General features: G+C 41.0%; 1 protein-coding gene across 4 annotated transcripts in view; it reads right to left on the bottom strand.

The window, feature by feature from the left end:
* Nucleotides 1-27,888, bottom strand: part of USP32 (ubiquitin specific peptidase 32) — a 193,491-nt gene that overhangs the window by 61,149 nt on the left and 104,454 nt on the right. For 3 of the 4 annotated variants that reach the window (XM_029081736.1, XM_029081733.2, XM_029081734.2), the window contains exons 5-10: nt 27,425-27,584; nt 8,350-8,481; nt 6,950-7,057; nt 4,949-5,064; nt 4,102-4,164; nt 44-127 (exon numbers count right to left, since the gene is read on the bottom strand). In XM_029081736.1, the coding sequence (XP_028937569.1) occupies nt 44-127; nt 4,102-4,164; nt 4,949-5,064; nt 6,950-7,057; nt 8,350-8,481; nt 27,425-27,584 (663 nt within the window). The remainder of the gene's footprint in view (nt 1-43; nt 128-4,101; nt 4,165-4,948; nt 5,065-6,949; nt 7,058-8,349; nt 8,482-27,424; nt 27,585-27,888) is intronic. The other variant, XM_029081735.2, reaches the window with a different exon arrangement.

The following is a 27,888-nucleotide window of genomic DNA, read 5'->3' as shown; positions in this document are numbered from 1 at the left end:
GGAGACAAAAGGACTATGTTTTCAGGAGAGAAGGGAAAGATACCTGGAAAAGGAGGTTTAAGAATTCATTGGCAAGAACATTCTTCACACTCCAGATCTGATAGTCCTCTAGAGTGAGATGCCCCATCTGTAAAAAAAGAAGAAATGAAAAATGAGTTGTTTCTAGGGGGCTCTCACTTTTTTTTGGAAAACGGCAATCAACTGGATTAGAAAACCTATAAAATCCATGTTCCCAAAGGGAAAATAAGTAATTTACCATAACCACTGAAAGGTTTGCACTGAAAGGTTTTTCTTAACAACAATACTGAATAACAGACAATGAATAATAGGTCATGCAGCCTACATTAAGCCCCATTTAAAACAGGAATGGATATGGTGTTTATCAGGTTTTACAATTATTTTAGTGTGGGAACGAGTGTGGTATTTTTCAGGCACTTACTGTGATCCAGGCACTGTACTAAGCACTGGGATGAATACAAGCGAATCGGGTTGGACACAGTCCCTGTCCCACAAGGGGCTCAGTCACAATCCCCATTTTACAGATGAGGGAACTGAAGCACAGAGAAGTGAAGTGACTTCCCCAAAGTCACACAGCAGACAAGTGGCGGAGCTGGGATTAGAACTCATGACCTTCTGACTCCCAGGTCTGGGCTCTATTCACTGTACCATACTGCTTCACTAGCATATAGCGAGAGCTCAATAAATGCCAATGATTGATTACTTTAAATTTTATCTATATATCTAAATAGATTTATAGATATCCATACAGATATACAGAGATCTATAGATACCTAGTTCATAACTTGGGTACACAGTTTATGAGAAGCACTGTGGCCTAGTGGGAGGCAGAGGACTTGGATTCTCATTTTGGCTCCACCACTTATCTCCTGTGTGACTTTGGGCAAGTCACTTCACTTCTCTGTGCCTCAGTTACCTCATCTGTAAAATGGGGATTGAGACTGTGAGCCCCTTGTGGAACAGGGACTGTGTCCAACCCGACTGGCTTGTATCCACCCCAGCATTCAGTATCAGGTCAGGCATATAGTGCTAAACAAATGCCACAATTATTATTATTATTGCTATTTTAGAAATGGTCTCTTTTCCCCGTAAGAATCGCTCTCTGCTACAGGGGCTCAAATAATTGCCACTAATCTCTTTTATTAGTCTGTTTTCATCTTTATATATGGCAGAGCTCTTTTCTTATGGACAATGATTTGACCTAAAAGATACTTCAGTATTGGCCTCATTCAGTCATTTTTGATGGTTTAGTAAAAGGGCCCCCTTAGACAAATGGCAGGAGAGATTTTCCTTCTTCCTATTTTAATAATGTCTTTTTAAATTTTTTTCCCCTGAAAAACCAAAAGAAACGCATTTCTGAAACTGCACGAACCTATGATTCCTGGAGAGGATAAATTAGAGAATGAATCATCACATGATAGTCTAACGGGTCTTTAGGCAATACATGCTCTGATTAATTTCAGTTTATTATATAAATAATAAACTCGATGGAATGAGCTTTGATATCCAAAAGGCCAATGAAGGAAATACTGATTAACAACAGAAAAAGGACATGTCTTTCCACACCACCTCGTGCCATGTCACAAACATTCCTTCCTTGAAGAATCAATTATAAATACTGTTAGAAGTTTAGCATCGATTGAAAAGGTTAACAGCTCTTTAAAACTCATTGTAATTCCACTGTATTTAACATTAGGTACAACAGATGAACATTCTGTACCGCAGAAAACAAATGAGCAACACGAGAGTAATCATTTACTTTTTTAATACCACACAAATTAGACCACTGACTTTATATCTGTACACAGAAAAATGGACACAGTGTTGCTTAAACAAGAATCATTAAGCATGTCTGTTTAATAAGTTTCTTGGATGAGGACCACTTATAACAAGAAAAAGTGCAAGATATTTAAGAAAGATCATGCCTTAAAATGAGACGCAGATTCGTTATTTGACCAAATGTTTAAATTTACAGAGGGGAAAATAAATTGGAGAGGGGACATGGATATGAATGCAGTACAGCACAGATGCTGTTTGGAAGGGTTTTATTTAGAAAAAAAGATAAAAAAAAATCACCCAGTGTTTCTGTGACCATGGTGTCTGATTAATTGTTTCGCTAATTTGAAGGCCTCTATTTTATGATAGCAAATTTTTCACACATAAATACCACCACCGTTCAGCCTATGACAACTGCCTAGCCAGGAAGCTCTTGGCCTTTATTTTAGCTCTTCCCCTCAGAATGGTTCCATGCCATTAGAAGGTATCAGAACTATTTTGCTCTGGGTTATCACTGTGCAAAGCTATTCAAATTTTCCATTTTTACTAGAGTGACAACATGCAAAAACTCATTAAGGATTTATAGCTACACTGGAGTCCCTAGGGCTCTGTCCTGAGGTAAATATATAGGTTTATCTTGCAGATGAAATGCCTGTAGCAATAGCCCAGTGAGAGGAGGCTTTATGTACTGGCCCCTGAGATGTCACCAGCTGATAATTCTCCAACACAAAACTCATTCTGGGAATTTATACAACGATAACCCCTAAAAATGGAGAACACTATCAAAATGTAGATTAAAAAAAAGAGAGAGTGCCTGGGGAATTTCTCTTTGTTGAATTAGAGAACGAATGTGTGTCTTGGATATGCACAAAAGGGATGGAAGCTCCCTGGCATTAGTAAGGAACAGTGGTGAGACTTAAGTAAATAACGATGGTATTTGTTAAGCCCTTACTATGTGCCGAGCACTGTTCTAAGTACCGGAGTAGATACAAGATAATCAGGTTATCCGACATGGGGCTCATGGCCCTAATCTCCATTTTTTACAGGTGAGGTAACTGAGGCACAGAGAAGTTACGCAGCTTGCCCAGGGTCACAGAGCAGCCAAAGGGTGGAGCCGGGATTAGAACCCACGCCCTCTGACTCGCAAGCCCAGGCTCTTGCCACCGAGCCACATGTCTCCATTCCTAATGATCAAGTAGGATGCCTCCTGACCTCTATTCTTTCAGTGTCACTCAGAAGTTTCTCTATCACCCTGACAATTTTACCGATAACATGCTGCATCTTTAGCCCTACAGATTCCAGGTCATGATAGCACAAACAATGCTTTGCTTTGCTCCACCCTTCCGGATCACAGTAAGAGCATTTATTAAGAGGCCTACAATTCTGCTGGGCTCTCTGACGATTTGAGGATATACTCTATGAATAGCTTCAAGATTCAATTCCTTAGTTGGGACCAGGAACTCAAAGGAGTAGCTCTTTTTGAGCAGAAGCTATGAGAGAAGCCTGTTGGAAGTCATAATGAAAACAGAGCCGAGCCCTACAAATAGCATCGGGAACTATTTTTATGTGCACCATCAGCTCCACGTCAGCCTTTTCAGTTGCTTTCACACCCATAGATCAACTGCTCTGTCAGTGGTGTCATCTTGAATACGGACAACTTCATAGTTTGGATTATTTTTCCCTAGGTGTAATCTCTAACACTTGCTCTCTGGGAGATGATGAGATAGAAACACATTTTCTGAGATGGAAAATGTTGGAAGCTTTCCAATAAAACTGTTTATTTATAGGGGAAGCTGTATGGCAGAGTAGAGAGCAGCTTAAGCCTTCGATGCACCGACTTGGAAGCCTCGGCAAATCATTTTCAAACCACCTCTCTCAACTTCTCCACTTCTGCCATGATAAAGTTAAGAGTTTAGCACCTGCTCCCTCTCCGATACTGTGAGATGTGGGGGTAAAGTCAAAATAAATGATTATATACCTAATATACAGGTATCAAAAGGTATCAATATCTGTACATACACCCATATAATATATACGGGTGTAAAGCAATCGGAGATTGGTGGGAGAATGGCACTAGAGTGAAAAACAAGGAACTATTATTGTTTTTTAAGATTTTTAAAACCTAACCTCTAAGTAGGACTCCCTCTTTGGGGAAACTCTCTTCAATTTAAGCTGGGCCAGCATTCCTATTCCTTTTGGTTTCATTCCAGATCCCCATAACACCCCTGATAATGTGTAAGGCAGCAGATGGCTTTTTATCCACAGTTTTTAACGCAATCATGAAGAATTAACCCCAGAAAGTCTCACCTTCGTGGTGTCGTGGGCATTCAAAATGCTGTCTACTATGTCAGACAATTTCATGTGCAATTCCTTTAAGACAATAACAAAAAAATTAGAAAACAGTGAGCAGTCTTCAATTCTAATATTTTTCTTCGTGGGCCCTTAAGGGAGGAGGAGGGAGAGGGAACACCCATATGGAACGTACATCCTTAACTGCAAACACAGAAAAGAATCAAAATGTCACTATCCTTCGGGGGAGGCAGCATGGCCTAGTGGATAGAGCTTGGGGCTGGAAGTCAGAAGGACCTGAGTTCTAATCCTCGCTCCGCCACTTGTCTGCTATGTGACCTCGGGAAAGTCACTTCACTTCTCTGTGCCTTCATCGCCTCATCTGTGAAATGGGGATTAAGACTGTGAGTCCCCTAGAGAAGAGAGACTGTGTCCAACCTGATGAGCTTGTATCTACTCCAGTGCTTAGAACAGAGCTGGACACATAGTAAGTGCTTAATTGAAGCAGCATGGCTCAGTGGAAAGAGCACGGGCTTTGGAGTCAGGGCTCATGAGTTCGAATCCCAGCTCTGCCACTTGTCGGCTGTGTGACTGTGGGCAAGTCACTTAACCTCTCTGTGCCTCAGTTCCCTCATCTATAAAATGGGGATTAAGACTGTGAGCCCCACGTGGGACAACCTGATTCCCCTATGTCTACCCCAGCGCTTAGAACAGTGCTCGGCACATAGTAAGCGCTTAACAAATACATTATTATTAATTATAATAATAAAACACCAGGGCGGATTCCTTTACTTCCGGCCCCATTATTCACAACTCTACTCTCAACTGGAAAATTGCAGCAGGAGATTAGGGATAGAGAACTTACAGGGATGTCATCAGTGCGGTTATCCTTCCAAACCTCCAAAAGTGCAACCACCATATCTCTCAGTTCAGTGTGAGAGAGAACTCCATCACGATCAACATCAAATACTTTGAAGCAAACTGATGAAAAACAAAATTAAAGCGAGAATTATTTTTCTTTAGAATCGACAACAGTCAATCTAGCACTCTACAGTGAAGAAAAGTGTTCTTACCTTAACAGATTTTTTTTTTTTTTTAAACATCACCTTCTCAGGCCTAGTTCATTATTTCAAGAATTGGTTTGTTCTTTCTTGCTTTAGCTAAATCTTCCTTGCAAAGTGAAAGAGCTGAATCCTACTTCCACAACACAAGTTGTTATTTTTCACAATTGTAATATGAGTGATGATACTCGTTAGGTGCTTACTATGTGCCAGGCACTGTTTGAAGCGCTACGGTAGATACAAGGTCATCAGGTTGGACAGAGTCTTTGACCGCACGGGGCTCACAGTCTAGGAGCTAACAGCAGCTATAACTTCATTGATGCTGATTTTGAAAGTTCTTCACTGGACGACTATTCAGAAGGTTGTAACCAATAAATAGCTCCAATCCATTTGTGACTGGTGCAAACAGTCTAAAGTGCCCATGTCAGAAGGAAATTCAGCCAGCTTCACCAAACTATATCTTCTATGAGGAACTTTATTTTCCTATTTTACCTGTATAAACTTTGTTTTTTAAACTTTGTTTTCCTAACACTCCTATGCCTGGACACAGGAGAGTTGTCAAAAACAGTTCCCGCTCCATCACATGAAAATTTACAAGCTTTGTGCCTATGACATTAGTATTCTTGTTAATTGCTGTCTCCAAGTCATTTATTCTAGTAAATGGATTTCATAAGCGCTTTACTAAATTTAAGACCAGAAGGGGCTTTCCTTAAGGTACGAAGAAATGAATTCTCCCAATAAAAAGGGAAGCGCTCTCACGGAAACTACTAAATTAGCCTCGTTTGCTAAAGATGGAAAAAATAATTCAGTAGAATATTGAATAAAGTGTCCTGCCAGGATCTGGATTAATCCTTAAACAGGGGAGCCACAAGGCTAAATTGGAGCAATGAATCCCTGCTCAGAAAACATGATAAAGACCCAAGTGACCAAGTTAAAAGAATTCTTCCTTCCTCGCTTCCAAATTATGAATCATTATTTCGTTACTAAATCAATTGTGTTTATCATCATTGATATTTTTTAAATCGAAGTCCCATCCAGCATTACACAAAATTTGTGAAACTGCTGCTTGTAAGGCACAGAAATAATCTGAGTTAGGGTCAAATGAAATGCTAATAGATGTGGTTTTTTAAAGAGGGTTAAGATTTAGTAATGTAAGGTATTTTTACTAGTAAAGTATATTCAAATAACCTTTTCTGCTAATCCTGCCGGCTAAAACCAACACATTTTAATCTGCAATAAAAGTGCTTCGAATATAAAGTTTATTTTCCCAATACAACATTATTCATGCAAGTAGCATAAGCATTTCTAAGTCTTATGCTTAACTCAGATGTTTAACAGATTAACCAAGAAATACTTCCCTAAAGTTTCAAAATTTTGAAATCCATCAAGGCAATAAAATCCTATGATGCTAGCCATTTAAAATCAAATTCCGTTAGAAAAATCAATCTTACTGAAAAAATTCCAAACTGCTCCATTAATAAGAAGGAATATATGAATGAAAAGAAATTGGTTAAAAAACACTTGTAGATACAATTCCTATAACCTGAACAATGTCATCCATGACAATTTGTAAGTCGCTTTCCATCATTATTACTATTCTAATAAACACCAAATACACATATTTCACCGTCATCATCAATAATATGTATTAACTGCCCTATGTTTGCAACACCTTCTCAAGAAAACCAACAGGGAGCTGGTTTCACATGATGAACTTCTTAAAATTCAAGTTAAAAAAAATCATATGATTTTTCAAATGGAGTCAAGTAAGCTTTCTCCTCAATTTGTGGACTTAACAAACTCACATTTTTGTCTTTCGGCCAAGGGTCCCCTGCAACATGCTGATAACCCACAGGAGATCTCCTTAAAGTCTATGTGATTGTCACGGTTTTCATCAAAGGCATTAAACAAACCTGTAAGATACGAAAGCATCACGACATACCATGTCTAGCCGCTCAGATTTCGTGATATTCAACAGACATGTCTGTGCACGATTAAAAACGTGTCACATCGCTGGAGTAAAGAGATTTCCTATTGGCTAGCCCATCAGAGTTTTGAAGACAATGTGCTAGCCCAGGATGCAAAACTTTCCTGTGAAATGGCTTCTTTGGGTCTTCGCTGACCTTGGTCCATGAACATGGTTTAATTATGGAGCTTCCCAATATGGTACAGATTTAACAATTCTTTTTTTTTTTTAATGGCATTTGCTAAGCACTCACTATGTGCCAGGCACTGGTCTAAGCACTGAGGTAGATACAAGCTAATCAGGTTGGACACTATCTATGTCCCATGTGGGGCTCAAAGTCTCAATCCCCCTTTTACGTGAGAGGGAATTGAGGCCCAGAGAAGTTAAATGACTTGTTCAAGTTCACACAGCAGACAAGTGGCAGAGTCGGGATTTGGAGCCAGGTCCTTCTAACTCCCAGGCCCGTGCTCTATCCCTTAGGCCACGCTGCTTCTCGAGAGTGGAGTGGAGTCCATTTTTAAGTGGATTCCAAACTTTTGGGGCGCCGCCATCTCTGAATGTGCAGTATATGCACGAGTCTGTTCCTCAAGCTAAGCAGTACCCTGCTAAATAACTATTCAGGCTTTCTTAGTGTGGCTTAACTCTGAATATTAATTCCTAATGCTAATTCCTTGGAGAGAGCAAGAACTGACAGTACAGGTACTACTGTGGTCTCATCCAAGATGTCTAAGTGAGGTTAAAATGAAGGAGAATCCTGATCAGTCCTTACACTTTCACTCCCACCCCCTTTCCCCAGATCAGAGGAGAAAAGTGGGGAGAAAATAGAGAAAAAGTTCAATTCAGCTGCTTACTGGACGAATATTCACAGAATGTTATGCTACCAAAATATTGAGGTAATGGCTTAAACTACTGGTGGGAGCCATGTGAAGAACTGTATTTCACACAGAGACGAGTCCAAGTAGAGCAGTGCAACTTCTTTACTCTTTCCTGAAAAAATCCATCATATTCTAATAGGTATTTTTCTAGTGTGCTTTTGAGATTGTTTCTACTCTCAACATCCGTTGTACTCAGCTTGGGGGGGGGGGAGAGAAGTTATCCAAAAAGGAAGAGTGTGGCAATTCTTTCGGCAGGTTTTTAGAGTTATGAAGCCTCTGTTAGAAATGAGGTTAATAAAAAGCCTTTTCGAGGATGCCGATGGGGCAGGAACAGAGCACTGGCTATAAATGGAGGGTTGCTTACCTTCACTCAGCGACGGATGAATAGGTGGCGAAACCAAAGGGCTAAATGTCTCCAGGTCGAAACGGCCGGTCCGGGACTGAGCCTTCAGCAGCCAATAGCGCTTCTCGAGATCGATGATGTCAGATTCTTCTACTGTGAAAGAAACAGATTGAACATCATCAGCTCCTCAGGACTAACATCTAAGTAGAGTTATTACCTTTATCAGAAAAAAACACTTAAAGGAAACATTCTGTTCTCCCCACATCTGAAAATGGGACCTTAAAAACCTTCCAATTCACTGTGACCAAAAACCACACACTGAAATGAAACCAACTACTCCCACTATTATAAGAAAATGCATTTTAAAAGATGAAACGTTCGAGTGCAGACAAAAGCTTGAAATTCAGATGTTGAGAAGGCTGCCGCCCCACTAATGAAGCTCTTTCAAAATGACCTAGAAAATGTTATCACATTCGTATCAGGTACGTATTATAATCTTATAGTTTGCTGTCATAAGTATGAAATAAGGTATTGCAAGCTACACTAAGAAAAAAAAGCCACGATAGATGGGAAATTCACATTTACTCATAACAAAAACAGAATGCCATCATCCCATAAGAGAGGAGGAAGAAGAGAGCTATGCAAAACAATGAGATTTTTGGCTTTAGATGCATTAAATTTCACATGTATTTTCCTCTTCAAGAGAAAAACTGGAAAAGTATGGAAGTGCCCACACAAGGCATTTAATGTCACGGTGCATGAGTAGCTGAGGTGTCAAAGCAGAATCCATTGTCCTGACTAAAGAATGCACATACAAATAATTTGGAAAAGCATTTGTTGTGCTGACATGTTTGAAGTTTGCAGCCCTGAATGCCCTGTTAACTTCTTCCTGCTGTCTCTTAATCCTTAAGATGCATCTATTAAAGATGGGCTCTCCCATTTTGATTTGTAGCTTGCCATGCTGGTCTTTCTATAGATCAGTGGTATTTATTGAGCACTGCATGCAGAGCTCTGGGCTAAGTGCTTGAGAGCGTACAATAAGATAATAATAATCCTGGTATTTGTTAAGCGATTGCTGTGGGCCAGGCACTATACTAAGCGCTGGGGTGGGAACGAACAAATCGGGTTGGGCACAGTTGGGGTCCCACACGGGGCTCAGTCTTAATCCCCATTTTACAAATGAGGCAACTGAGGCACAGAGAAGTCAAGTGACTTGCCCAAGGCTACAAAACAGACAAGTGGTGGAGGTGGGATTACAACCTAGGTCCTCTGACTCCCAGGTCCAGGTTCTTTCCTTTAGGCCATGCGGCTTGCCATATAGTTAATATCTGAATTGCTTATATAGCTCTTTTACCAATGTAGCAAAATCAAAAGCAGTAGAATTTCAGAAATAGCGTATCGACGATTGTGTCCATCTGTCCAGAAATGATGGGGATGAAGGTGCCAATTAGTGGGTGCACTAGGGGGAGAGTCTGGCTCTCCCAATCTGAGAAGGTTGGACACCACTGCAGAGCCGTAGGTCTTTAGTTGGGTCTGGAACCTATTATCGCACTGCAAAAATGATCCTTAAAATCCCCTCTTCAAGAAGGCTAGCAGCCTGGAGCCTGGAAAAGTAAGACTTTCAAGCTCAATTTCTCTTTGCAATTTAATGGCAACAATACTGAATCATTGCTCACTTGATGCTGGTGGGTCCCCAATTCACAATGCTCTGACATGTAAAGGTGGACTGATGTCTAATCTTAGGGACCTGAAAATTAATGCCAAAACCCCCCCTCAATTCTCCAGTATTTCAGTGAACAATAATAGTAATAATTATTATTACTGTAGTGTGTTAAGTGCCTACTTCGTGCCAGGCACTGTACTAAATGTTGGGGTAGATAGAAGATAATCGGGTTGGACACAGTCCCTGTCCCACATAGGGCTCGCAGTCTTAATCCTAATTTTACAGATGAGGTAACTCAGGCACAGAGAAGTGAACCGACCTGCCCAAGGTCACACAGCAGAATGGTGGCAGAGCCGGGAGCAGAACCCGGGTCTTCTGACTCTCAGGCCTGTGCTCTTTCCACGAGGCCATGCTGCTTCTCATGATGAGATGAAGGAAATCTGGTGGTTTAGGGTTCTTCACCTCTAATGTGGAAGTACATGAACTATAAGCATTAAGTTAATCGTATTCTGATCTTTCCAAAAAAGAAGGGGCTAAGTAAAGAGCTTTTACATTTTATGATTTTATTATTTCAGATCAATTAGTTAAGTTTTTTAAAGTACAAAGTATCAAAAAAAATCCTCAAGTAAATCAGGGAACAAAATACTAACCAGATCAGTGCCTATCGGTTATTGCAAAACTATCTTTTCTGTTCTAAATCAGTGGTAACTGCTACAAGGAAGTTTTGAGTTTTACTGAAAAGACAGAGCAATAACTCAATCTTAAGCTCATTTAAGGCAGATATTTTGATAAACGTGATAGCCTCAAAAAGAGGTAACATGGTAAATGTTTATCCCATTCACATTTCTACGTGAGTAACAATTTACATGCAACTAGGATTTAGATTACGATGAAGAGAGTATTTCACAAATATCTATTTAATAAGAAAGCTTTCTATATTAGGCAGAGCCAAGGGGGATCTTATTTCCAGATGCTCTGAGCCTTTAAATCTACGCCAGCTTCCTAATAGGATTTAGCTTCAGCGACTTGGATCCAGGTGCACTTCAGAAGCAAATTTTCATGAGATTCCAAGGATCGCTAATATTACACTGGGAAAATCCATTCATAATCAACTAATTTAGTTAATTCTTGTTATCCTTCATTCCTCAGTCTAAGTGGACAGTTCCACACTAAAATGAAGTATTTTTAAAATATAAACAGAGATGCAACAGTCTTAAACTAGACAAATTGTGTCTGAGTACTTAGTCTGCGCACCGCACTCTACTAAGCACTAGGGAGAGTATTTAAGACTGCGAGCCCCACGTGGGACGGAGACTGTGTCCAATCTGATTAACTCATATGTACCCCAGCGCTCAGAACAATGCCGGACATATAATAAGTACGTAACCAATGTGCCTTTGTCTTTACAGTCTACAGAATTTCTGAATCGAGTACCTTTTTTAAAATGGCTCTTTATGTTCTTGGTTTGGGAGGTCTTCAAGATTGGCCATTCCTGTTTTCTTGCCACCAAATAAAGATTGCCTTCAAGGACAGGATTCTGCCAAATTGATGCCCGGTTCCCTTTTTAATCAATTAATGACTCCGGATTTATTTAAATGGACACATCCCTCGGCTGTGGTGAGAAACGGCATTTTGACTTGGGGGCTTAAGGCCACAGCTATCAGAAAATACTCACTGGCAATCCTAGCTTCAAATAAATGTGATCCTATTCAAGAGTAAGTGTTTCAATGTCAAGTGTGTCTACTCGGTGCAGAGCACTGCACTACGTGCTCAGGGAACATACAAGAGAAATTAAAGGGGTGAATTCCTGCCCTTGAGGAGTTCAATTGGAGGCAGTTAATATAAGCAGCTGAATACTCCACACTAGAACGCGATAAATACAAACGAATAAATATATGTAGCTAAATTGCGAGCCCTCGGATGACAGGGACCGTGTCTAATTCCCACATGCATATTCTCTCCCAGTGCTTAGTATTCTGAACAGTGTAAGCGCTTAATTCAATTATTAGTGAATATGTGAGTGTTGAGGGGTGTGATGAGATTGCAATACTGGGAAGATTAATCAGACACCAGACTTTCTGAGGTGGGAGTCACTTCTTCACCTTGATATTCTGTGGGCACATAGTAAGCACTTAATGAGTAGCATAATTATCATTATTCTTTAAAAAGCCTTCCCTTACTAAGCCCTTACTTCTCGCTTCTGCATCACCCTTGCACTGGATTTTCTCCCTTTATTCACCTCTCCTTCAGCCCCACAGCACTTACGTATATATCCATAATTATTTATATTACCGTTTGTCTCCCCCTCTAGACTTTAAGCACAGCTTGGGCAGGGAATACCAACTCTATTGCATTCTACTCTCCCGAGTGCTTAGCGCAGTGCTCTGCATGCAGTAAGCACTCAAATATCATTGACTCATTGATTAAAAAAAAACAAAACCCAAAAAACAGGTCTGAAAGATCTACCAAGGCTTCAGATGTTGAGGCTAGGTTTAGGAGAGAGAAGATTAAAACCTCTAACTTTTGCTTTTCAGTTTTAAGTATCTTCTAAATCTGAGTGGTACCCCAGTGGCTCCTTGGGAGAAGGAGCAATAAAATGCCACAGTAGCTATTTACGCTAATTCTATTTTTTTTTTAAATGATAAACCAGTCAGAAGGATGGCCAAAACAAGTTATTTTGCTCTGGATGTTGACGGGTTGGCCTGGGAAGAGCAAAGCACCCTCTAAACTGAAAGCTCGTTATGGACAAGGAATGTGTCTGTTTATTGTTATACTGCACTCTCCCAACTGCTTAATACAGTGCTCTGCACACAGTAAGCACTTACTAAATACAGTTGACTGACCTCCTGCTATTGCCTCAATGAAGAGGGGAGTTGAAATTTGACTGCCACAAGATTGATTGCCTCAAGGCTGTACCTTGTTGTGGACGGGGGATGCCTCTACCAACTTGTCTGTACTGGACTCTTCCAAGCACTTAGTATAGAGCTCTGAACACAGTAAGCGCTCAGTAAATACCACTGATTGAATGAATGATAGTGTTTTACCAGAGGTACTTCCTCTCTCAGAACCGCTCATCCTCTAGGATCTCGGTTATAGTTCTAAGCACCTGAACGGACTGTGGGTAAAAGGTGAGAGGACTGTAAGCTCATTGTGGGCAGGGAGTATGTCTGCTTCTTGTCTTGCACTCTCCCAAGTGCTTAGTATAGTGTTCAGCACACAGTAAGCACTCAATAAATATGAATGAATCAATCAGCACGCAAACATAAACATTGCCATTTTGGAGATCCCTCCCCCCGTTCCATGGAGTCTCCCCAAAAATTCAAAACCAAAGATGGTATGCTTGTTATGGGCAGGGAATGCGTCTGCTAATTCTTTGGTACTGTACTCCCCCAAGAGCATAGTACAGTGCTCTGCAAAGAGTAAACGCTCAATAAATACCACCGATTGATTGATTTCACAAAGGGTTGAGGGCCTCGGTGTCATGTGGTTATAAAGTGGGAAAAGATCCATGTCTGAATTTAAAGGATGAATGTTAATAATTAATCCCTAAGACTAATTAAGGAAATCAAACCTACATGAAGTTATGAAGTGGGTATTTAGTATTATGCTTCTCTTATAGCATCTTAAATGCTTGTGTTACTTTGGCCTTAAAAAGAACTATTTTTACCTGATATTTATTTTGCCTTTTGTGAAGCTGTGTAGTGAAAATCAAGGACACTGAAATAAATGAACTGTTTCCTTTTTATCACTTCTAGAAGAATCAAAAATAAGGCATACGTATGAAGCTGACAAATGGTTTGTATTTTATTTCTATCACTTAATCTCCAAATTAATATTTGACATATCTGCCTTTAGAAAGTTCTGGCTCATACATTCTGTTATGTAGTTTTCAACTGGTAACGTCTTACATTCACGTTTCATTTTTTTAATGTGTGGGTTACTATTTCTTTTCTGAAATTTCTTTGGAATTCCCAGGGAAACGATTACCCTGGAAGCTGTGCAGCCCAAAAATATCAACAGGTTCCAGAAACGATTGGATCAATTCATAGTACAGGGATGGAAGGAGGCATACCTCTAATGTCAGGATTATTATCCTATTTGTTAAGCGCTTAGTATGCATCAAGCACCGTCCTAAACACTGGGTAGATACAAGCGGAGGTCACATCCTTTGGTGCCACTATTTGAGAGAGGTCACTAACAAGGATGGACTGACCAGTAAGGTATTTTCATGTTCTTTATCTATTAATTGTATATTGCATGGGAAATAATTCAAATAATTTTAGAACTGGTAAGACAGCAAATAATGTTAGTTTTACCCTTGCAACGTTCCATTCAATCCTATTTACTGAGCGCTTTCTGTGTGCAGAGCACTCTACTAAATGATTGAGAGAGCACAATACAACAATAAACAGACATTTTCCTCGCCCACATTGAGCTTACAGTCTTGGGAGGAGGGCGGGGGGAGAGTCAGCTAAGAGTATAAATAAATATATGACAGATCTGTACATAAGTGCTGTGGGGGTTGAGCGGGGGGTAGAACACAGGGAGCAAGTCAAGGTGGCACAGAAGGGAGTGGGAGAAGAGGAAAAGGGGGGGGGGGGGCTTAGTCAGAAAAGGCCTCTTAGAGGAGGAGGAGATGTGTCCTCAATAAGGCTTTGAAGGAGGGGAAAGTAACCCTGCGACCACATGCACACACTCAGGTTCTCAGCCTTGAGATGCAAATTTGGTAATAAGGATAGCAACCTTTGGTTCCGTAAGCCCAACTGAAAGTAATTATCTCTCACGTTCAGGGGTCCCTGCAGAATGTACTACTGCAATTCTTTTAGGTTTGTAATGTACACTGAATGGCATCTTCTATCCGAAAACAGATGTATAGTACCAGAAAAACCTATCCTAAAGAAGCTGTAAATAAAAGATAGACAATATTCATTAATGCTTCAACAGCAAAACTGCAGGAAAAAAATGATTTTCCATTTGGTAAAAACACCCACATCGTAACAGAGTTCTTTAAGTAAGAACTTATTCATAACACTGCAAACTCTCAGCACATCTATCCTTATAGAGGACTATAATGTTACTTGCTTTTATTAAGAGTGGCAGTCAAGGTAAAATTGCTTTTTGAATTGGAGCCATTCTATAAGTAGACAGACATCTATTTAAGCATGTTTTGCTTCATCTAATTGAAGTGTCCACCTCAACTAAGATTATTGGAATTTATTAGACAGGGAGAAAGGTATTTTGAAAGGACAGCATTAGGGACACAGTTTAGAAAAGCTGCACTAGCGAAACAGTATGCTAGTAATGACGGTTTCCTTAATTCCTCCATGGTAGATATGCAGCTTTTTGGATAGCATTTTCAAACAAATATGACTGCTTCCCCAAACATTTACCCTCTTAAATCCAAGGCCACTTCTCTAAAGCACCCATTTTATAGTTCAAGAAATGGAGACAGAAGGAAGAGATTTTCCAAACACTGAGTCATGAATTACACTGTAAGGAGAAAAGACAAGTCTGATTACCATGTTGTGCCCTGGGAATTGTAAATAATTTATCAGGCACCTTACAAAACCCCCCAACTGCACATCAAATACCTGGAGTTGGGAGAGCAAAAACTCACTGTAATATTACTTGAGCACCCACTTGGTGCAATGCACTGTGCTAAGCTCTTGGAGGATACAAAACAAAGTAATGTCAGGTTCTTTGCCCCCAAGGGGTTTATACTCTAATGGGGTAGTTTAGGATAGTTTCAGAAGAAAATCAGTATCGTACTCTCAGAACTCAGAGTCTGTTAAAAAAAATATATGGAAAACAACACTTTCCAAGCGCTTAGTACAGTGCTCTGCACACAGTAAGCGCTCTAAAAATACGACTGAATGAACGAACACTTTAAAAAGGACTTTGGGTTTATGTGAATGATTACGTGAGGATGGCAGACTCCTTACAGGTGAAGGGGTTTGCTGAACTATTTTAACAGCAGTAGTTCATCAGGGCACAGCTCATCGCCAAATAATCTGTTGCCACTCTTGCTGCACCACAGTTGCAAATGAATTTGGAAAAGGAAATAACTTTATCTTCATTTAAAGAAAATCCTCCAGTCAAGAGGCCCCATTTGCGGAATTTTCAGTTGTACTTATGTTGCTTTAAACTAGAAATCCAGACACAAACACTCAACTGGGTACTCTGTTAGGAAAAAAAGAAGAGGATTTCACCCACCTATAGGTACAATTCTCTCAGGTTCACAACAGAAGAAGCATACCATATTCTTAACATTGTAACTATCACTTGGCTAGAACTTCTGTCCACCATAATCAAGTCCCACCTTACATCTGTCCCTGCTACACAAATTGCTCTTCGACTCCACAGGGTCGGGCCACCACCAAAAATAATCCAGCCACCAAATCGGAGTACTTCGTACAAATCGCAGCTTTCGAGCCCTCTGAAGTAAACAGCAGGGCTCCCGATGACCTTCTCAGAACTGCTTAAAGCAAGTGACCAACACAGGGACCTAGCCTCCATAAGAGGATTAGGAAATAGTGAAATGCAGATTTAACCTCAGAAGACAAGCTTACTGGGCAGGTACTCTATTAAAATACACGACTATGAGGGGAGAGTGTGAACTTTCATGTGCAATGTCTTGAAAATACAAAAATACTCTTGCCCAGGACATGACAGTACTCTACGATGGTAAAATGGGTAGAGAATGCAAGTATATAGAAAAATACCCACATTTACCTCATAAAACACCACAGAAGGGGCACTGCTGAGAATGATACAGAATGTCTTAAGAAAAAAAGCAGAAGAAATGGTGAAAAAGCAGAAGAAATGGTGAGACTTCCCACTTGTAGGAAAACAGAAAACAAAAACAGATTCCCGTTGATAAATCTCCCAAAAGACAAACATGAGATGACGGCAAAGTTCCAACCAGCCCAGTGTGGCAGTGGGAAAAAGGAAACTTACAGAAAAAGTGGGATAGTAGTTCTCCTGGCCATCTGACCTAATGGTTCTGAAGAATAATTATGGGACTTGTTAAGCAGTTACTATGTGCCACGTACTGTACTAAGCGCAGGGGTAGATACAAGATAATCAAGTTGGATACAGTTCCTGTTTCTTACGGGTTCATAAATGGATGATCACAGCAATATCAACAGCTTTGTCTAGGGATGAACCACATACACAACTGGGCATTCATACTTGGGCCACACACTTAAAAAGATGCAAATGGAAAGTAATTAACTGGCTCAATTATCGGTATCCCAGTGCAGTCATCGATCAGTACAACAGGAAAGCAGCGTAACCTCGTGGATAAAGCGTGGGCCTGGGAGTCGGAAGGAGCTGGGCTCGAATCCCGGCTCTGCCACTTGTCTGTTGTGAGACCTTGGGCAAGTCACTTAACTTCTCTGGGCCACAGTTACCTTATCTGTAAAATGGGGATTAAGACTGTGAGCCTCATGTGGGACAGGGACTTTGTCCAAGCTGATTATCATGAATATGCCCTAGCCCTTAGACTAGTGCTTGACACAAAGTAAGCGCCTAATGCATTCATTCATTCAATCATAGCTATTGAATGCTTACCGTGTGCAAAGCACTATACTAAGCACTGGGGAGAGTACAATACAACAACAGACACATTCTTATATCAGTAGAAAACTGTGTTACAGCCTTCACATAGCCCAAATCACAAGTCCCCAACATTTTCTTCTTGATTTAATAATGTTGGTATTTGTTGGTATTTGTTAAGCGCTTACTATGTGCCGAGCACTGTTCTAAGCGCTGGGGTAGACATAGGGGAATCAGGTTGTCCCACGTGGGGCTCACAGTCTTAATCCCCATTTTACAGATGAGGGAACTGAGGCACGGAGAAGTTAAGTGACTTGCCCACAGTCACACAGCCGACAAGTGGCAGAGCTGGGATTCGAACTCATGAGCCCTGACTCCAAAGCCCGTGCTCTTTCCACTGAGCCACGCTGCTTCTCCATGGATTTCTAACTTCAGGGGATTTCTAACTTCCCCTCTATAACTCTGTTATAGGCTATGCATATTTAGGGTTTAACCTGATTCCTCCCCCCAAGATATATACATATACACATTATATATATATATGTATAGCTTTAAAATTAGGGTTGACGTTGAAGTTTTCCTTATTATTTGCATTGCGAAAATGTACCTGTCACTTCCTGAACCCACTCTACTTCTGCCATGGTAAATCACACTGATTTAGCCCAGTTGCGCGATGAATTGTCAATATTTCCACTTGATGTCAACAGAATGAAAATGTACTTAGCAATTTGGTCACATTAAAATATCACAATATCTTTTCCCCTGGAGGATAGACATTTTTCCATTTTATAAAGTGTCTGGGGGTTCCCTTGAGTAACTGGCAGTCGTATTTTTTTCCCTTTCTTTTCTTTTTAATTCTATCCCTCTCCTCACTCCTGACCTCGACCGAGATTGATACCGCAGTCCAATGGGCAGAGTTGCCTTACTATTGCTATGAGTGTCCAGGGGGAGCTGCGATAGGAACAGCTATTTAGCCATTTGTTTCATAGAAAGGAGTAATGGCACCCAAGTAACACCTGTCACACAGACAAGTCTGTGTGACAGACGTTGCTGCATATGAATCGAAAAAATAAAAACCAAAATAGAAACCCAAATTCTTAACATTTAAAACCCAGTTCTTATCTGAATTGAAAAATGAATAAAACCGGATAACTCCCCACTGAATTCTACAAGTTCTTAAACCTGAAAAATCCATCTCATGCTCATCTGGGGCCTTTCATCCATGAATTTATTTATACTTTCCTTAAGCCTAATGATATTTTCAGCTTGCACAAGCTCCTGTAATAAAGGACTCTGCATCCTGACCATCTGCTGTGTGAAGAACTGTTTCCTTTTGTTTGTTTTGGCCCTACCACCTTCAAGCTTCAATGCTTGCTCCCCATCCTGGTGTTGTGAGATACAGAGAACAATTCTGGGTTCGTTCTGCCCAACCTTTTTACATCTGGACTTCTAACATAATAATAATGATAATAACAATGATAATAATTGTATTTGTTAAGGACTGGACACCAGAACAAGGTTAGAAATAACAGGCACAGAAGTAATAATAATAATAATAATAGTATTGGTTAAATGATCACTATGTGCGAGTCACTAGACTAAGCTCTAGGGTAGAAACAAGTTAATCAGGTTGGACACGGTCCCTGTCCCACATGGGGCTCACACTCTTTATCCCCATTTTACAGGGCACAGAGAAGTGAAGTGATTCGCCCAAGGTCACACAGCAGGCAAGCGGCAGAGCCGAGACGAGAACCCAGGTCCCTCCGCCTCCCAGGCCCGTGCTCCCTTGACCACGCTGCTTCCCCGTTCGGTATTTTTCCACATACAGGTTGATTCTGGGGAAGATGACTAAGATTCAACTTTTGGGTTAAATCCCCACCAGAAAAATCCTTAGAGCACAATGGTTTCAGTTTCTTGCTGACTATTTCTTGTTAAGCTCATTTCACTGTTTGTGCTTACACAGCTGCATAATGATTCTTCTTGGAAACTGAGGAGAAGTATGATAAAAAAGTAATCATTTGGAATAGCCTGGGGGACAAAAGGGAAATTGGAAGAGCGAATCTGTGACAGTCAAAAGGCAGAAGATGATGGCACTCCAGTGCCACAATGCCTCTGGACTTGTTTTCGCTCTCAATCTGACGGTTGTACACTTCAGATACTTTAAGATATATATTGGTACACAGGGATGAAATCTCATCAGTGGCCTCACCTTGGAATCGGAAGGACAGCATTGTGAAATAGTGCCCACCCCCAACCCTCCCGTACACACACGGAATTTGCTTCTAAAAGATAAATCCAAAATTGACTGGGCCCAAAATAAACACCTCTTCCTCGGGGTCCCTGTAGAAAATGTCACTGCCAGAATCAGCTCCCTAAAATATGCAGATCTTATTAATTTTTACCAAAAGTGTATCTAAAATGTTAATTATTTTCATATCCTATTTTGATGCCTAGGTGCCTGTAGAGTGTTCCTTGAAATTCTCTAAGCAAGGCTATTTGAATACCAAATGTAAATAAGCAATATCCCATACATAACATTTATGTTGAGTGCAGATGGCTTTAATTATCGCAGCATCAAAAACAGTCAGTACCTGCCAAATAAATAACAGTCAAATAGAGCATCCCATTTTACATAATTAAAAAACAAATTAAAACATAATCTAAGTCAATTCTCAAACAAACCCAACGAGGCTCCTCTTTTGATTAAGTTGTGAGAACTTCTGGCTAGAGTTAGTGCCTTGTGCATTTACCCAAAAAGCAAAAACTAACTGCAGCAATGAATTCACAAGAATATATATATAGTGTCAGAGTAAAACCTAAATTCCCAGCAAATCAAGCCAGTAAATTATTCTTCTAAAATTAGACTGAAATAGCTATCACTGAACTATATTTATAATGAAATGAAATGGAACACCATTTGATTAAAAATGGCAACGTGTGCAACTTACTGTGACTTCAAAATGTATTTTATAATTGTGTGTAGAAAAGTAATTAAAGGCATCTGCACTCTAACATAAATGTCATTTTCAAGTGAAAAATTAGAATTCTCTCATATTGCCTGGATATCGTGGCTCATTTAACAAATTTAAATGGAGGTGCTGAGGCTTTACAATGAATGTTCTCTGCCTATTTTAAAAATCTATGTTAATATCTTTCACTGTGTTAATCATAGGGAACTTTCACTTTTGACATACCATTTGAAAAGTTTAATGTACCAAATATGTTTCTGAATCTAGCCCACAGCGGAACGGTGCAGCAGCAGAAAAAAGCAGAAGCTAAGCATGAGTTTGCAAGTGAGAGATTATGGTAATTTAATTACGGTATTTGTTAAGCACTTACTATGTGCCAGGCACTGTACTAAAGGCTGGGGTAGAAACAAGCAAACTGAGTTGGACCCAGTCTCTGTCCTATGTGGGGCTCACAGTCTCAATCCCCATTTTATTGAGGAAACTGAGGCCTAGAGAAGAGAAGCGACATCCCCAAGGTCACAGAGCAGATAACTGGCAGAGCTGGGATTAGAACCCATGACCTCCTGATTACCAGGCCCGTGTCCTATCCGCTATGCCGTGATGTTTCTTCTAATGACGAGACACTAATAAATTAGATCTTTGGGGTTTTTTTAGGAATATGATTCAAAACAAAATGCCAAATTAGTTAGCAAGAGGTTTTGATTTGTAGTAGCATTCTTTTGGTTTTCTGGTTAAAGGATTATTTTTAAGCAGGTATTTACATATTTTGGGCCAGCAATTCTTAAGCAGGGTATTCATTCGATAGTATTTATTGAGCGCTTACTATGTGCAGAGCACTGTACTAAGGGTAGTAATAGTACACTGGTTCTTTTTCCTCCTGTCTACTACCATAACAGAAGTCTTTCTCGTTGTTTTTTCTGTTTTAAATTGTCCTGGAGTATGTGGAGGTGTTTTTTTTTTGATGGACTTAACTATGGATTCTCATGAAAAACCCTGCTTGATCAAATCCAATAGCCTTTCAAGAAAACACCTACTAGTGCCCAGAAACTCCTCAACTCTGGCTTTAAAGCACTCGATCACCTGGCCCCGTCCTACCTCACCTCTCTACTCTCCTACTGCAAGCCAGCCCACACACTGCACTCCTCTAATGCCAACTCCTCTAATGCCAACCTAACTCACTGTACCTCAGTCTCATCTATCTCGCCGTCGACCTCTTGCCCACATCCTGTCTCTGGCCTGGAACGCCCTCCCTCCTCATATCTGACGTACAATTCCTGTCCCCTACTTCAAAGCCTTATTTAAGGCCCATCTCCTTCAAGAGGCCTTCCCTAAGCCTTCCTTTCCTCTTTTCCCACTCCCTTTTATCACTCTGGCTTGCTCTCTTTATTCATCCCCCCTCCCAGCCCCACATCACTTAACCACCCTATGTGTAATGTCTTTATTTCTATCAATGTCTGTCTCCCCCTCTAGACTGTAAGCTCGTTGTGGGCAGGGAATGTGTCCGTTTATTGCTATAGTGTCCTCTCCCAAGCTCTCAATACAGTGCTCCGCACACAGAAAGCGCTCAATAAATACGACTCGGTGGTTGATTTAGGGAGCTCTTCTCATAGCGGCGGCTTATATTGGTTAGTATGTCATTAAGCTCTTTAAGTTAATTTCTTAATTTTAGTTAAGGAGTTAACGGGGATGGGGAAAGGGAATGTTGAATAGGACTGCTGGCACTGGAGGTGGCCCCCCGTGTGAAGGGGCAAGTGACGGCGTTTAGCAACTCTGTTGTACTAATCTCCCAAATGCTCAGCACAGAGTTCTGCACAAACTAAGTGCTCTTTAACTACCACTGACAGATAATGAATTTGGCTGGGTTCTACGGCCATTAGAAAGCAGAGGAGATTTTTCAGTTTCACAGTACACTTTCTTAAAACTACAACAGTCCAACACCAACGGAAACAACGTCACCGTGACAGTGTGAAGACTAGAAAAGCTAGGAAAAATGTCTGAGGGAAGATCAAAAGGAGGCCACTGATCCTCATGAATTACACTTGCTTTCTTGCTCTGCCAGAAGAAAATCATTCTATTGAGTATTACTTCAATAATACTGGGTTTGCTGATCAAACAAAAGACCCTTTAAGTCCTCTCTGGTATAATAGAGGTCAACAAGTTCATCTTGTAGGACAGGAAAAGAAACAGTGCAGAATAGGGAGAACTATTTATCCATTTTCCAGCCCGCCTGTCCCGTGTCCAGTACTGATTCGGCATCAGAAACCTGGGAGTGAGAGGGTCATGGGTTCTAATCCAAGCTCCGCCACTTGTCTGCTGTGTGACCTTGAGGAAGTCATTCAGCTTCTCTGGGCCTCGGTTCCCTCATCCGTAAAATGGGGATTGCGACTGAGAGACCAATGTGAGACAAGGACTGCGTCCAACCCGATTATCTTCTATTTACCCCAGTGCTTAAAACAGTGCCTGGCATGTAGTAAGCGCTTAAATACCATAATTATCATCATCATTATCCTTGCAGCCGGTACTCTGATTTTTTAAATGGTCAGCCTCCCTCCACCTCAGCCCCTGTGGCTGAGTCTCGCGGCTTGGAAATGGAATCTGTGTTCTCAGGGGCGTGGGAAGGAAACATACCAGGCTCTGCAGCAATGGGGATGAGGGGATGAGGAAGAACGCCTCTGGACTGTTAGCTGTCACTAGATTGTGAGGTCATCTGTGGACAGGGAATGTGTCTTTTATTGTCGTATTGTACTCTCCCAAGTGCTCAGTATAGTGCTTTGCACACAGTAGGCGCTCAATAAATAAGACTGAATGAATTCCTGCTGAAATCCTCAGCCATTCTAGAGATTTCGCCAACTTCCTGAATCCTTTTGGTGCACTTACTAATGTAATGTAAATTCCATTAAGGCACTGGTAGGGAGGTGACCGGAATTATTTAGTGAAGCTGGTTGTCACCCTCGTTGCAGGCTAGACAGCAGCTATTTTTCCATCTATTTTATTCACGTTATTTTCTGTCCTAAGTAAACTCTCATCACCCACCTTCCATATTTCACTTCAGCCACCTAACTTAGCTTTGATTTTACATGCCAGATACAGCTAATTCCCAATCCCCTCACCTGGTTTTATAAATAACCAACACTTTATTTAACACATTCCTTATATGGCAATTCAGATAATTTGAAGAAATGTAAATTTAGCAAACTCCCTTTACTCCCTTTACTAATGAGATTGCCCAGGTTCTTTCTAGTACTCTGCTTCAGCTGGGCCTGCATTATTACTCTGAATCACTTTGTTCAACATTTTAAAGAAATCAGTGGTTCATTTTACTGAGAAACAGGTACTTAAGAGCCTACCAATAATTCAGGGTTTTTTTTAATGGTATTTGTTAGCGCTTACTCTATGCCATGCACCTTTCTAAGAAATGGGGTAGATACAAGGTAATGAGGTGGCCACAGTCTACGTCCCACACGGGGCTCACAGTCTTAACCCCCATTTTACAGATGAGGCAACTGAGGCACAGAGAGTGAAGTGACTTACCCAAGGTCGCGCAGCCGACATACTTATTAATAAACCACCACTATGGACACAGAGTCAGTTCTCCCCTATGAGGCGTTTTCACTCTGCGCAGTCAGTTCTCCTATGTGAGGTGTTTTCACTCTGGGCTTTTGCTAGGATACTGTTGGAGAATTATGGCGGCTCTTCCAACAATATACATTTGCCCGGAGAGAACCTGATGCAGTGTTGGGAAAAAAAAAAACTATCAGTAGTAAGCATCACTTGGTATGCTTACTACGAAGCTACTTCTCCCTAAAACGGGGTTCATCAAGAATGTAACTCCCACAGTAATTGGAGACCGGGTTACTGGGATTTATCAATTACAGTGAAGAGAGAACAAAAAAATCCCATCTTCCCTAAGAAATTATCATCAACGGTCTTTAAACCAGAAATGTAATTCAAAAAATCAGTCCTCCCCTAGGAAACAAAACTTCGCTATGGAATTCTAAATATGGTCCATCACACTGAATGTTGCTCAAAGGCAAATGAGAACTATATTAACTACAAATGATTTCAGAGTGTGGTGAGTCTACGTGCTGACACCACAACAGGAAACGACCTTTGTCAGGGCACAATATGACCAGGACAGTGGATTCCACATTGACCTTTTCAGCCACACCTCACCCAAAGGTGAATTTCCCCAGCAATCCCATTTTCCAATACTTGGGACAATCACTATTTAGCATATTTGTCTGTATCTATGCGTCTGTTTTAAGGGGAAGGCTACATTGAACAGCGATCCAGAATACTGTACTAATAAAAAGAAAAATATTTATCGACAAACAGCTCTCGGTACCAAGCGTTAAAGAAGAGCTCTTCTTTACACTTCTTCACCATTTGTTCTTTAACTTCTTCGTGCTTGTCAGCCGAGCGAAATGCCCTCAGCCCCAACCACTGTGACCGAGGACAACCTTATCGGCCCCTGGCATGCTCCGTGCCTGCCGGGTCAGGAGATAAAAGCCAATGCTCTGTCATCTTGGCCCCCCTTCGCCTCTGGAGCCGAGTGAAACGTGCAGCATTTGCAGCCGGGCCTCCCTGGACGCTCTCGGCCCCCCTCGCTGTGACTCCGGTCCGCTGTTAGCTCCTTGTGAGCAAGGAACGTGGCCACCAACTCTGTCACATTGGACTTTCTCAAGTGCTTAGCACACAGTAAGCACTCAATCAACACTACTGATTGATCGATCCAGACAACTGCCTTCCCTCCCCGCCACCCGGGGCCCGCCCATCAAGGTGACCCCTGACCTATCCTGCTCTCTGCCATCCCAGCGGGGATTCATTCATTCAATCATATTTATTTAGGGCTTACTGTGTGCAGAGCACTGTACTAAGCACTTGGGAGAGTACAACAATAGACATTCCCTGCCCACAGTGAGCTTACAGTCTAAAGGATGAACTTACACCTTAGAGGATTGTATTGGGAGCCCCTCAAGGGACAGGTCCACGTTTAATTCTCACCTGTATACTCTTTCCCAGTGTTTAGTACAGTGCTCTGCTCATACTGAGCACTTGATAGATACTTTTACTACTACTGAGAAACAAATTTAATGCACAAACCCTTTGTCCAATAATTAGAATGCACTCCCTCTAGACTGTCAGCTCACTGTGGGCCGGGAATGTGTCTATCACCTCTGTTACATTGTACTTTTCCAAGCACTAAGTACAGTGTTCTGCATACAGTAAGCACTCGAAAAATACAAGCGATTGATCTTCTTGATTTTACAGAAAAGAAAAAAAATAGACCATAAAAGATGACAAATTCCTTAACTACAAAGCCTATACCAAAAACACCACACGATATGTTCCTGGTTTAGAGCATTAAATAGAAGCAATTGACATCACAGTCAATTCTGTTTTAACATGTTTTTGCAATACCTGTCTTGGATAGAATGCGATTTTAGAGTTGGGGAGTGTTTCCAGGCAACATATGCCTGCCTAGCTAGAATGGGATGTAGTGGTGGAACAAACTGCACATTCCGCGCTTGGAAAGTAACAGAGAGACAATCCCTGCCCACAGTCATGTCGTGCCGGAACGGGCAAGAGAATTACGAGGCAAGATTTGGTGAACCCGGGCTTCTTCAGGAATACAAGGCTAGTGTTAAAGGGGAACTGACCAAACTGGGTGCTCAGGAACCGTCCCCAACTCGGATATTGTCTACATCCCAAGTGTCACCACTAAGATAATTCTGAATCCTATTAAAAATAGTGAAATTTAAAAATAATCAACTTGAAACATTTCCCAAAAGGAAAGAGACCCACTCAAATAAAGCATGGAATGAATTTTCAGAATAAGGGGAGTCATAAAACGGTAAAATTTTTCAGCCATTTTCAATGGTAACTGGATAGTTTCTAGACCTATCTTCTCTGTCTTTATTTTTAAAATCAAGACTTTTTCCGGACAAGATGGCAAGTACTTGTAAGACATATGCTTGTAAGACAGATGTTTACCTTAGCAAACCAGCTAACTTCTCATTCTCAGAGAGCAATTACCATTACAGTCAACAGTAGCAGTGACTAATTCACTATATAATCATAGGAGGAGACTGGTTTTCCTATTTTTCCAACTCTACAGTTTACCAATCAAAGATGCTGAATGGCTAGTAACAAATTAGATAGCACCAATAGTGAGTTGAGACAGGACATGAATGGATACTAATCATTCCCTTTATTCGAGAAGGGGCACAGGGAGTTTTTCACAATGGAAATCACTTAGATGAATCCATGCTGAAACTCACATTCTCATGACTTATTTGATTTCTGAAATGGAGTCAATTAAGCCATTCATTGTTGAGAACTCCACCCCTCCCAACAGCGAAACAAAAAAAACCCGACACACACACACACGATTTGGGTTGTGTTACATCTCCAAACAACTATCCCAATGTATCAACAGCCCTTCTCATTCCTGTAGTGCCTAGCAGAAGTCATTCCTCCATTCATTCCTTCAATCAATTGTATTATTGAGCGCTTACTGTGTGCAGAGCACTGTATTAAGGGCTTGGAAAGAACAATTCGGCAACAGGGAGGCAATCCCTGCCCACAACGGGCTCACAGTCTAGAAGGGGGGAGACAGATATCAAAACAAGTAAACAGGCATCAATAGCGTCAATACAAATAAATACTATAGATCTATATATGCAACAAAACAAGTAAACAGGCATTAATATAAATAGAATTCCAGATATGTACATATGTACACAAGTGCTGTGGGCTGAGGGTGGGGGGAAGGGGAAGAGCAAAAGGAGGGAGTTGGGGCGATGGGTGGGGGGGAGCTGAGGAAAAGGCGGGCTTAGTCTGGGAGACTTAGTGTCCACTATCCCTCCTCATATGAAGATCACCATGAAATGACATTTTTACTTACAATGGGTGACTCCAGCCAGAGTTTGGTAGAAAGTTGGGGTATCACTATCATCTGTGAGCGTTACATATACACCTCCAGAGAGCAGCCATCTGGAGAAAGTGAAAGCGTCTTTGTTTAGAAGTAACCAGTTTCTAAACTTCTCGTAGTTCACCTTTTCACCCTGAAAATAAAACAAAGGAAGAGTAAGCAGGGTAGCCTACATTTCTTTTGCTGCAGAATGTGCCGAAACTTACTAGCCTCAGACGTGCTTTCACCTACAGATTAACGTTTCCAATGCCAACGATGGGTTTAGTGTCTAGAGGATTAACTTGTAAACACCCCAGCACTTAGTAGAGTGCTTGTCAAACAGTAAGCGCTTAAAAGTGCCATAATTTTAAAAATAGGATCAATAGTGAAATTTTATTAAGTGATTACTCTGTGCAGAACACTGAACTAAGCTCTTGGGAGAGTACACAAGAGTTACT

This window comes from Ornithorhynchus anatinus, chromosome 17 (genome assembly GCF_004115215.2).
Source record: "Ornithorhynchus anatinus isolate Pmale09 chromosome 17, mOrnAna1.pri.v4, whole genome shotgun sequence".
Taxonomy (NCBI): Eukaryota; Metazoa; Chordata; class Mammalia; order Monotremata; family Ornithorhynchidae; genus Ornithorhynchus; species Ornithorhynchus anatinus.
The sequence above is the reverse complement of the archived record's forward strand: the minus strand, read 5'-3'. Positions and strand labels throughout refer to the sequence as shown.